General features: G+C 36.0%; 1 protein-coding gene across 1 annotated transcript; it reads right to left on the reverse strand.

Annotated features, from left to right (window-relative positions):
* Positions 1 to 11,060: 11,060 nt before the first annotated feature.
* LOC104706256 (uncharacterized) lies at positions 11,061 to 12,597 on the reverse strand. Its single transcript, XM_087460695.1, has one exon. It carries the CDS (start codon positions 12,028 to 12,030, stop codon positions 11,200 to 11,202), a length of 831 nt encoding a protein of 276 aa, XP_087316821.1. The 5' UTR covers positions 12,031 to 12,597; the 3' UTR covers positions 11,061 to 11,199.
* Between the last annotated feature and the right edge of the window lie 441 nt (positions 12,598 to 13,038).

The following is a 13,038-nucleotide window of genomic DNA, read 5'->3' on the forward strand; positions in this document are numbered from 1 at the left end:
TTTCGATGATGGCCTCGAGAGAAGATTCAGAAGCATCAAAGAAAACAAGCAAGTCATCTGCGAAACTAAGATGGGTGATAAGAGGATCAACACAGAGTGGATGAGGACGAAGTCTGCCTTGATTTGCTGCTCGATCCAAATCTTTTGATAATATGTCCATAACCAATGTAAAAAGAGGAGCAGATATGGAATCGCCTTGCCTCAACCCCTTCTTCCCAGGGAAGTAGCCGATTAGCTCTCCATTCAAAGCAACAGAGAAAGATGGAGTCGTGAAGCAAGCAGCAATCCATCTAATGAAGGTTGTGGGCAGTTCGAAAGCAAGCAGCAATCCATCTACATTGTCGAATGCCTTGGATATATCAATTTGAAGGCATCCTCTTGTAACAGGCCCCTCCTTGTTGAAGTCTGCAACTAACTCTGCTGTAAGAAGGACATTCTCGCATAGAAGTCTCCCTTTAATGAAGGCCACTTGATTCCTTTGCACTGCTTGCTCCGTAATAAGCTTTAGTCTTTTAGCCAGAATTCTCGAAATGATCTTGTATAAAGTGTTGCAGCATGAGACTGGCCTAAAATCTCCAAGCTTCTCTGAAGTGACCTTCTTGGAAATTAAAGCAATGATAGTGGCATTTATCTGCTTCAACAGTTTCCCTGTGGTGAAAAACTCAATTATTGCATCAATGACACTTGGTCCCACTGTTGTCCAGGAATGAATGAAAAAAAAAATTAAGATGGAGAATGAGTATAATCACGGAAACGTAATAAATAAAAATTAAGATGGAGAATGAAATAGTCATCATGCAAATTAGAAGAGAAAAAGTTTTGAAAAATGAAAGAACATTTGCTAATTTGTGTGTATTTTAGGGGGTGGTATTGGGCGAGTGAATTTAAGGGAATATAATAGATTGTTAAATTCTACTGTTATTCAACTCTCTATTTTATAAATTCTTTTAAATTCTAGTGTTATTCATTTGCTTGATTTCTGAATTCTATTAAATGCAAGCGTTATTCACGATTAAGAAATTTTCTATGACAAAGTGATTTGATAAGAATTTAATAGAAATTCTAGTGTAAATTGTGAAGGATAAATTCTCAGATTTTAGGTCGAGATTTGGATAGATTATTGTTCTCCTCTCTTTTCCTCTTCCATCAACCCAAGATCACAACGCCGAGAGAGCAGTTCTTCTCTCTCACTTTGTTCCCTCGTCGGAAGCTATACATTTTGCTGGAAAATCATACTTGTAATTGGACCAGTGTCAAGTTAGGCCTTACGTCTCGGCGGTGTTGTTATCTCCGGTGACATTCGTAGGGTATTTCGTTTCTAACAGCTTCACCGGAAAAATCTCATCTGAATTCATGAACTTTACTATGCTCAAGACTCTGTTTCTAGAGACCAACTAACTCTCTGGTTCAATCCCTGTTTTACAACGAATCTATACCTACCTAAAATGGTCAATTTTTGGAGAGGTTTAAGTTTTGATTTTTGGTCAATTTTGTATTTGTTAGTGTTATGTTTAATGGGCAACTTGAGAGTTCTAAGGCTGTTGTAATTGAAGTGAATCCATGCTATTCTGGGTAGAGTAAGGGGGATTGGTGAAAGAGAAAGATAAGAGTTTTTAGGATAGGTATTGGGGAAGAAGACAATATGGCGATTGATGAGAATTGATATCTATTCAATTCTAATAATCTGTTGCAAAATATAATTGTTGGAATCCAAAAGAAAGATTTGAAATTCTTTTACAATACTTGAAAATCTATAAATTATGTCTTCAATTCAATTAAATTCTATTCTATTAAAGTCTCTCATCCAATACCCCTTCCTTAACCGGAAAATTGAAAAGATAATCCAACGACGAAAGCTTTCGAGGTTGTGCTGTGTTTCATAAACCAAAAAATCATATATATAAAAGTAAGGTTTGAGTCTCTCTTTATCGGTTGATTTTCATTTAATACTTTTTATTTTTTTTTAATTTTTTTATTTGATTTCTAATTGTTTAATTGCTTTAAATAATATTTAAGATCCAATTAACACAATACATTTAATTCATACATTAAAATAAAATTATAACTGAAAAAAAAATTATAACTGAAAATAAAATAAATTATGCATTAATCATATTCCACCACTCAATATTATTCAAACACAATAAATAATATTTGTAACTCCAATAATTCTAAATGTAATCTTGCATCAATTTTTATCATATAAATAAGCGTTGCCTTATTCTCTTAGATTGGCATTTTTTACTTTCTTATTTTTACATTCTCTCATTCTCTTCCACTTCTCTCATTCTCTTCCACAATTTCTCAAATTATTTTATGTTTTTTTTTATGTTTTCAATTTCTTATTTTTGTTGTATGGGTTACAAAAAACCAAATGAAATATCATTGTAAATTTTTAATGCTAAATTATAATTTTAGAGACTACATAATATATATATATATATATATTACATTGTTTTTATATTTAAAGATTCATCTTCATTATCTAATTTGGATTATCATCTTATAAGTAATCATTCTCTCCTCCTCTCTCACCAATATCAAATGTTGTTATGTATAATATGTGTTGTAAGAGTTTGATTCTATATTTTAATTTAGAAAGTATTATATATAATTAACATTTTTTTCAATTTTTATTTTATTTATATAAAAATAAAATATTTCTTTTATATTTCTTGCCTTTCTAATCTATTCATATTTATTTTTAAAATTTCCATAGCTAAATTTAAATTCACATATGTTGGTTTTAACAAAAAATCAAGTTTATTTGAGAATCTGTTTTAAAAGGTTTATCTTCGTTATCTATTTTAGATTAGCATCTTATAAGTCATTATTTTAAAATACCATTTAACTAAATCCTCTAAAGATGAAACCGTTAGTATGAAATCTAGCACTATAAATTATATTGATGAGTGAAAAACAAAACAAAAAACAAAAGGATTGAAGTTATTCTTTGGGTTTTAAAAAATCTTTAGATTGAAGTTCATATAATTTTAAAAAAAAAAAACTAATTTAGTTTGTCACTTCAAAAGTAATATTTTCAATTTGGAATATTATGTGTGAGTGTTGAGTTATATCAACAAAACAATCAAAAAGTATAAGTTTAAATTTTGATTGAACCACTTGGTATTCCTTTTCTTTTAAGTCAAAAATAAATTAAAATATTTATTTATAATTAACCCACTTTTAAAGGCATTTAACTCCATTTAACTCAAATTTAACTCCTACCCAATAATTTTACATTCATTCCTCCAACTAATATATTTATCTTTCAAGAAAAAATGTTTTTGGTAAAATTTTAATATTTTTAATTATTTTAATTGCTTTAAACTTTGAAATGAGGAATATTCTATATACAATAATTTTATACGTATAATAATTTTTTTGATAATTTTATTTGATTCAATTTTACTATACTACAGTCTTATGTTTACATGGTCATTAAGAAAAAATCTTTAAATCAATGTTTAACCTCTATAAAACATGATCATAAACATAGATTCTCTCATATTAGGAAAATGTTTAAATTTCTATATTATTATTTATATTAATATAGCTAATCAATTTGTAATAATTTTTTATAGAATTGGTTAATTTTTTATTTATAAAAAAGTTTATATGTTTTAAATTTTGTATAATAAATAATCATACCAAAAAATTGTTGACGGGAGTGTTATTTTGAGAAATTGCTATAAATTTTTTTGAGATTCATTCATTAGTATAACTTTTTTGAGGTTATACATTAGTAAAACAATATTTTAGTTTAAGAAAATTTAAAAAATATAATCAAAACTATTATGCATACAACCACGCATTGCGTGGACTAATTATCTAGTACATAAACGAAAATAAAGTATAGAAGTAGGAGGCTTTTGGACTTTTTGGTGGTCTGCCACAAAGGAGACGTGTTTGATAGTGTGAATTAAAAAAAAATATCAAAGAGAGAAAGAAAGAAGTATTTCTTTAATTTGAGAAGATAAAAAAAAGGAACCACTTCTTTATAAAAATGGTGACCACACCACCACATGTATATATGTAAACTTCCAAGGCACGAGAGCATGCTTTGTAGAACACAAAAGGGAAGAAGAACAAACGATAAAGTGAGGAGAAAATAAAGGGTTTACTAATTAGCACTATAGCATTCATAGCTCATTATGATTGATATGGAATTCAGTACCATATATACTCATATCCTTTTGTGTCTCTCTCAAATCTCAATAATAGCATCACCACAAAAACAAATTTAAGAGATCAGGGTGTGTTTGGGATTTGCACTGAGCTTGGAACATAAGCACACAAATGGGCAACAACGCTCTTGGTTTCTAAATTCGCCAAGATCCACTTTTTTCAAGTATCCCTTACGCTCTTGGTTTTTACCTTTGTCTCCTCGTCAACGTAAAAACTCCCATCGAAATTATGAAATGATGGATGACCAATGAGTGGTATCGTATCAACAGCTAAGAAATTGTTCCACAACACTGCATTTGCATTGGGCTCAATTTTATTAGTAATCCATATCTTGACGGATCCAGGTACACGGTAATTCCAATATAGAACAGCATGCTGCTCTTCTCTAACACTAGAAAGAATCACAGTATCAAAGAAGAAAGCGTGGAGAGGCAGAAGTAGACGCGGTTCAAATCTCTCCGTTGTGAAATCAAAGGAGACTAGGAAATTGTTGGATAAACTTCAAGACTTAAGGCCCAAGTTACCTTACAAAGGAGTGTTAAGGACAAAGAAGGGCTTAGGACAATTCTACTAGGATTAGGAGTTATCTAGTTCTAATAGAAGTAGGAATATGAAAGCACTATATATATCTTTGATTGAGTTGTGATCAAAGGTAAGAAAAGAGTGCATACATTGTTTAGTTTTGAGAGGAGATTTTCTAAGCAATAATATAAGAGAGTTATTCTTATAATACAAAGTCTTTTCTATCTTATATTTGGTATCAGAGCTCTAGGTCTAGTCGATCAAGTTGTGATCGGATTACAGAGCTGTTTTTGGAGGTGACCATCGAACCACAACTATGGGAGATATAGTTGAATCATCACGTCCGAAGGAGTTAGAGAAAGGTATCTCTCTGCAGTGCCCTCTTCTGACTTCTACGAATTACACAGTGTGGTCCATGAGGATGAGGATCATGCTGCGTATTCAAAAAGTGTGGGAAACGATCGAACCAGGATCGGATGATCCAGAAAAGAATGACATCGCTACCGCCTTATTGTTTCAGTCGATTCCGGAAGCTCTTACCATGCAGGTTGGAAACTTGAGTACACCTAAAGCGATTTGGAACTCAATTCAGTCTAGGAATCTTGGAGCTGAACGTGTCAAGGAGGCACGTTTGCAAACACTCATGTCAGAGTTTGAGAAGCTACGAATGACAGAGGGTGATAAGGTTGACAGTTTTGCTGGGAAACTGTCTGAAATCGCAACCAAAGCAGGAGCACTTGGTGAAGTTATTGAAGAACCAAGACTCGTGAAGAAATTCTTGAACAGTCTACCTAGAAGTAAGTTCATTCATATGGTAGCCTCACTTGAACAAGTTCTCAACCTCAACACCACAAGTTTCGAAGATATAGTGGGAAGATTAAAAGCATTTGAAGAAAGAATTGCAGGAGAAGGACTTCCTGAAGAAAATCAAACAAAACTGATGTTTTCTAACTCAGATCAGTTTCAAACGAACTATAACAATGGAAACAACAGCTTTCGAGGCAGAGGACGTGGTAGAGGGAGAGGCTATGGAGGAAGAGGTTATCGAGGAAGAGGTAGAGGAAGAAATAATTCGAATTTTCACTACCAGTTCAACACACAGGAACGGTCTAATTCAGAACAGAACCAAGCACAAGACAAGAAGGAAAAGATCATTATTTGCTTTCGTTGTGACAAACCTGGTCACTACGCTTCACAGTGTCCGGAGAAGATTCAGAAAAATCAAGAAGCTAACAAAGTCGAGACTTTAGAAACAGAGACAGCGGATAAAACTCTGTTTTTGCATGAGATTGTCTACCTGAATGAAGAGAGGATTATTCCAAGAAACTACACCAAGGAGGATGGGATGTGGTATTTAGACAATGGAGCCAGTAATCATATGACAGGTCATAAGGATTACTTCTCTGAGCTTAATGAGAACATTGGAGGCAAGGTGAAGTTTGGAGATGGATCTTGTGTAGAAATAAAAGGAAAAGGCTCAATAATTTTTCAGAGTAAAGGTGAGGAACAGGTTCTAGTAAATGACATTTACTATATCCCTGACCTCAAGAGCAATATTCTGAGTCTAGGACAGGCTACAGAAGTCGGTTGTGATGTACGAATGAAACAAAACTGGTTGACAGTTCATGATCCAAGCGACAGATTGTTGGTGAGAGTCCTGAGATCAACTAATAGGCTGTACAAAATCAGTCTCAAGGTGGGAAGACCAGTCTGCCTACACTCTCGTATCGAGGATGATACCTGGAAGTGGCATGCTAGGCTCGGTCACGTTAACTTCAAAGCTCTGAAAGCAATGTCGTCACAGAAGATGGTTCATGGCCTGTCAGAGATTAGAGACGAGAGGAAGCTGTGCGAGTCGTGTCTTGTTGGGAAGCAAACGAGACAGTCCTTTCCAAAAGCCACAATGTATCGAGCTTCTAAACCATTGGAGCTTCTTCACGCTGATTTGTGCGGTCCGATATCACCTGCAACCTTAGCACATAACAGATATATTTTTGTTATTGTGGATGATTTTTCAAGATATATGTGGTCGATCTTGATAAAAGAGAAAAGTGAAGCGTTTGGAAGTTTTAAAGCGTTCAAGAGTAGTGTGGAGAAGGAACTTGGAAGAGAAATCATTACTCTTAGAACGGATAGAGGAGGTGAATTCACGTCATATGAATTCAATGCTTTCTGTGAATCAACCGGGATTAAGAGACATTTGACAGCACCATATACTCCGCAGCAGAATGGTGTAGTGGAGAGAAGAAATAGGACTCTAATGGAGATGACAAGGAGCATCCTCAAGGCCATGGAGGTTCCAAACTACCTGTGGGGAGAAGGAGTTCGTCACAGTACGTATGTTATCAATAGGATACCTATTAAGGCACTAAACAATATCACTCCGTATGAATGTTTGCGAGAGAGAAAACCAAACATTGATCACCTGAGAGTATTTGGGTGTATAGCTTATGCTAAAGCTGATGCTGCAGGTCTTAAGAAGTTGGATGATCGTTCACTGTCGTTAGTTCACCTTGGTATCGAACCTGGATCCAAGGCATACCGACTGTTTAATCCATCAACTAGAAGAATTGTAGTCAGCAGAGATGTTGTTTTTGATGAGAAAAATAAATGGAACTGGAACAGGGCAGAAAATAGAGATAGCAGAGAACCAGGGATGTTTCTTATGCAATGGGGAGAGATAAAAGATGCTGGAAAAGGACCAACATCATCAAATTCTGCAGAACAAGATCGATTTGATGAAAACAGAGCAGAATCAGAGGATGATATAACTCAAGAAGATAGAGTTGAAAACAGAATTGATAATGAGAATGTTGTTGCTCATGAGGACCAGCAACCATCTCTAAGAAGATCAGGACGTCAATCTAAACCTCCTAAGTATCTTGATGACTATGCGTTATTAGCATCAATTGAAAGCGAGATGTTACTGTTAATGATAAATGATGAGCCACGGTTCTATGAGGAAGCAAAATGAAAGCAAGTGTGGAGAGTGGCTTGTAAGGATGAGATTGATTCTATCAACAGAAACAAGACTTGGCTTCTGGTTGATAGACCACAAGGAGTAAAAGTAATTGGTCTCAAATGGGTTTTCAAGATTAAGAGGAATGCAGATGGAACCGTGAACAAATACAAGGCTAGGCTTGTTGCCAAAGGCTACGTACAAGAAAGTGGAGTTGATTACGAAGAAGCTTTTGCCCCTGTAGCCCGTATGGAGACAATAAGAATGTTGATTGGTATGGCTGCATCAGATGGGTGGGAAATCCATCATTTGGATGTAAAAACTGCATTCTTACATGGTGAATTAAAGGAGGACGTCTATGTAGAACAACCAGAAGGTTTTGAGATCAAGGGGGAAGAACATAGAGTTTATAAGCTGTCAAAAGCTCTATATGGCTTAAGACAAGCTCCTCGAGCTTGGAACACTAAGTTGGATCAAATCTTGAAGGAGATGAGCTTCAAGAGATGTTTAAAGGAGACTGCAGTGTATCGAAAGGAAAACAGAGGTGACCTACTAATTGTTGCTGTTTATGTGGACGACCTATTCATTACAGGCAACAACCTTAGAACAATTAAGGAGTTCAAGGAAGGGATGTCGTCAAAATTTGAGATGTCTGATCTCGGTAGACTCACCTACTACCTTGGTATTGAGGTGCATCAAGGAGTTGATGGTATCACCATTAAACAAGAAGGATATGCACAAAGGATTTTAAAGGAAGCAGGACTTCAAAACTGCAACTCAACAGTGATCCCAATGGAGTTTGGGCTACAGGTCTCTAAGTCGCATGATGAAACAGAGATAGATCCTACTCTGTTCAGAAGAAATGTTGGCTGTTTAAGATACCTCTTACACACTCGACCTGACTTATCTTTTGCAGTAAGTGTTGTAAGCAGGTATATGCAGAGCCCGAGGAAGTCTCATGGAGAGATCATCAAACAGATCTTGCGTTATCTCAGAGGAACGACGTCATACGGTCTCAAGTATAAGCATGGAGGCTTAAAGGAGATCATCGGTTTTAGTGACAGCAGTCACAATGTTGACTTAGATGATGGGAGGAGTACTACAGGACATTTATTTCTTTTTGGTGGTACTCCGATCACATGGTGTACAAGGAAGCAAGACACAGTTGCTATGTCTTCATGTGAAGCCGAGTTTATGGCCGTAACAGAAGGAGCTAAGCAAGCGATATGGCTTCAGGATCTGCTGAGTGAAGTCACAGGGAAGAAGGAAGCTCAAATCATGATGTATGTCGACAACAAGTCTGCAATAGCGTTAGCTAAGAACCCTGTTTTTCACGGAAGAAGCAAACACATACACAAGCGATACTTCTTTGTGAGAGAGTGCATTGAAAGAGAGCTTATTCGTGTGGAGCACATTCCAGGAGTGGAACAGAAGGCTGACATTCTTACCAAAGCATTGGCTAGAATGAAGTTTGAAGAAATGAGAAGCTTGATAGGTGTTCATGAAGTGAAGAAAGAGGAGTTGAAGTTTAAGGGGGAAAATGTTGGATAAACTTCAAGACTTAAGGCCCAAGTTACCTTATAAAGGAGTGTTAAGGACAAAGAAGGGCTTAGGACAATTCTACTAGGATTAGGAGTTATCTAGTTCTAATAGAAGTAGGAATATGAAAGCACTATATATATCTTTGATTGAGTTGTGATCAAAGGTAAGAAAAGAGTGCATACATTGTTTAGTTTTGAGAGGAGATTTTCTAAGCAATAATATAAGAGAGTTATTCTTATAATACAAAGTCTTTTCTATCTTATAGAAATTTGGTGATATTTCTCCTAGTCCTCGTCGGCGCTTCTCTTGAACATACCAGTAAGTGTTGCTCTTTACAGACGAGCGACTGTGTCTCGATCGCAACGGCATACACCAGTCCGGAGCAAAACCATCTGTGACCTTCCATGAATTACTCGAGTTTAAACTGTACATCTCAAACTCACAAATTTGGTTGCCACTCCCGTCGACCTCATTCACAAGTCTCAAGATTTTGTACTTCCTCTTCTCCTTCTCGTATCCGAAAGCGTACTTCTCACATTTGTGGTAAGAATTACTGGGTTCAATCCACCTTGTTTGTCCCAAATAAGGGTTCCAAACAACAAGCCTAGATGAGTCTTTGTCTTTGTTTTTGGTGATGCATAAGAATAAACCGCCGCAGGGAAAGATTCTAGATATGTCCACTCCATCTGCATGGAGATTACCTATACGTTCTATATATGGATAGATGAGATGGACGGTCATCAAGGAAAGTAGAAAACTTTGTAATCCAGCATCATCATCACCACCATCTCATCAATTCCATTCCTCTGCTTCTTCTTTATAAAGCTCTCTTTTTTAGTCAAAGTGTTCCAGTTTTTGCAGATCGATCGCAATTTTCCTAGAGATGTCACCGGAAGCCTAGAGAGCACCTCGTCCTCTATATCACTTGGAAGATCGGTCATCATATAATCTTCGAAACGACTCTGTAATTTTAAAATAAGACACACTTTTAGCTCTCTGTTTTCTACTCTTATATTATATGACGCACGGTGGTGACGCTAGGGTTTCCTAAAGAAAGAAAGGAAAAAAATCAAAAAGTCGTGTTCTGTGGGTGTCGAACCCGGGTTCTGAAGGGTCGTGTTTTTTTGTTGGGTCAACCACTCAGTAGCATGGTTCGGAACTCGGAAGGGTCATTCAACCGTGTGTCACCAACCTAATCACGACATGAAAACATCTAATGTAAAGTTAGATGTCTAATAAGTGCATGTTATAGTTAAGTATTGTTTTCATTCTTAGAACGGTTAAACAAATGCAAAGAGAAAGAAACTGCCACACACTTGTTTATAAATTTTTGTGTTCTCCACTTTTCTTGTGTAATAAAAGAAGACAGCGTGGTGGCCTCAAAATAATTGGAGTGACATATGTGATCCATCTAAAGAAGACGCCAAAGGTTGATTTTCACTTTTACAGAATTGGACATTATTGAGTTTTTATGTCAGGGATTAATTTGATTGTTGGGTTTTAAACGTTAGGCCAGAGTTACCAGTAGTGGACCCTGTCCTATAAACGTTGAGCCATAAGTCACTTTGGTGGATTTTTGCTAACAAAACATCTGAAATTTGCATGTGCACACATCAATCCTCATCATTCATTGTCACAAACACGATACACTGCGCTCTTGTTCTTTCGTTATCTTTGGCATTTACTCTTTTGTCTTCTCGCACCTTTCAAATCTTAAACTAACAAATCATCTTTAAGTATAAACCAAAGATTTGATCTTTCTCATCAAACACATACCTTAGTTACAGACAGATATACACAAAAAGAAGAAGACTTTTCGAAACTCAAAACATAATGAAAAGCATAAAAATGGATTCAATAATGATAAATTCTTTATTGTTCTCCCGGGTATGAAAATGTTCACATTTACACTGTCACAACTCAGATCTCAATCACAAAACCCAACCAAATTAAGGAAGGATAAATATAAACCACACAAAAGATGTTCATCAAGTTCGTCTCTCTACTCTGTTTTTGTGTAGCCTTAGAGGAAACAGAGGAGGCAATGGAGCAGAGGACTTAGAAGGAGTACAAACAGGAACATGAATCATTGGTCTTATCCTCATAGTCACAGATCTCGTCCTCTCTAACCCTTTCTTACCTCTCTTCCCTTCCTTCTCTCTCTCTTCCTTCTTCACCGCATCCCCAATCGAGCTCGAAGAAGACGATGTCGAGCTTGAAGATGAAGACGGCGATAGAGACGATACCCTCGTTGAAGAAACCGTTGTCGTCGTGGTGGTCCTCTGTTTCTTCAGCCGTAAAAGCTCTTTCCACAGCACAGTGCACTTTGGTGGACGTGGAGAAGGGTCGTCGTCAAGAAACCAGCTTCCTCTGTTGTTGTTGTTGTTGTTGTTCTCCTGCTCCTTGGTGTGATGAACAACCTCATCTCTCACTACTTTATGATCTTCTTCTTCTTCTTCGACTTCAACTTTTGTTTTCAAGTTGACGTTTTTAAGCTTCTCTGAATGCTTTACCTGCCAGAAAGGAAGTAACTTTCCTTCACAGAACAACTCGTCGGCGGTAAGCATCGTTTGGTTACTCGTTACGTTTTCAGACAGAAACTCAAAGTCTCCAGCTTTCACCAAGTTCGTCTTGTCTTTTTCTTCTTTACCGACAATGAGGTTCACAGGGTTGATACAGATGTAATCTCCGTCGCTATCTGATGATGACAAATCAGCTGAGAAGGAGATACGTGGTCCTGACGACGGTGGTGACGCCGTCTCAGTCATGAAAACCATCTTAGCTTCCGCCATTGTAGCCGTTTCCGCCGCTGATACCATAATGTTCGTACTACTATGTAACAAAAACGGAGCTAGTTATGAAGTGACAGACAAAATAACGTGTAAGCTAGAGCAAGTGGACTTTGAGAGAGAGAGAGAGAAATGAAGATTTAGAATGTTAAGTTGAGGATAACATTTATATAAAAGAAAAATTCAAGGACAGAGAGAGAGAGAAGTAATGAGGTAAGACTACCACATGGACACGTTGAGATGGAGACAAATTCACAGAGAGCTGTAAGAAGGAGAAGAAGGAAGAACCTATAGAAGATGAAAGATTAGATGATGTGAACATGCATTTTGCAGATAATAAATATTACTCACATCGATCGGGAGCTGCATTTGGATTATTAAAAAAGACTACGCCATATATATATTTTGTTTTTCAATGATTAAATCTGGTTAATTATTAAGAAATCATTTGAAAATTGTGTAGATTTGGATTTGAAAGATGGATCGAGGGAGGTTTGACTGAAGGTTAAGGAGGAAGCTAGAGTTGAACAGAACAGGGAACACATGTCCTCACATGACCTTTCGTGTCTTTGCCATGTGATAACAAGTACAACTCTCTTGACATGAGATACTTCCCTGGCTAATAGTATCTTACCCATTGGGCATCTCAAAAACAAAATTACCATTGGGGTTACAGTAAATATGGAATCCTATCATTGGATCATTAATTACTTTAAAGTACAAAATTATTATGTCTTTATAATCATTAACTTGATGAGAATATATACTTTATGTTCTTTTCAATATGAAATTCTTTTTAAGTATTTTTTATACACAATACAAAAAAATTAAATATCTATTGTACATTTTATTAATAGAATATATTTATTTTTTTAAATGATACTTAACAACTTTATTAGACTAAAAACTGCGCTTATGTTGACTTGATTAGAAAAATACAAGTACCAACATAATAACGTGGGTATATATATAACGAAGATAATATTGTTTCCCGAAACATCCCTGGGACTTTGTGTTCATCATTTTCAGATTAGCCAA

Source organism: Camelina sativa, chromosome 8 (assembly GCF_030686135.1).
Source record: "Camelina sativa cultivar CO46 ecotype springtype chromosome 8, ASM3068613v1".
Lineage (NCBI taxonomy): Eukaryota > Viridiplantae > Streptophyta > Magnoliopsida > Brassicales > Brassicaceae > Camelina > Camelina sativa.

Bases quoted from the DNA above. Each gene is read 5' to 3' on its own strand.
- LOC104706256 (XM_087460695.1), bottom strand. From the start codon at position 12,030: ATGGTATCAGCGGCGGAAACGGCTACAATGGCGGAAGCTAAGATGGTT.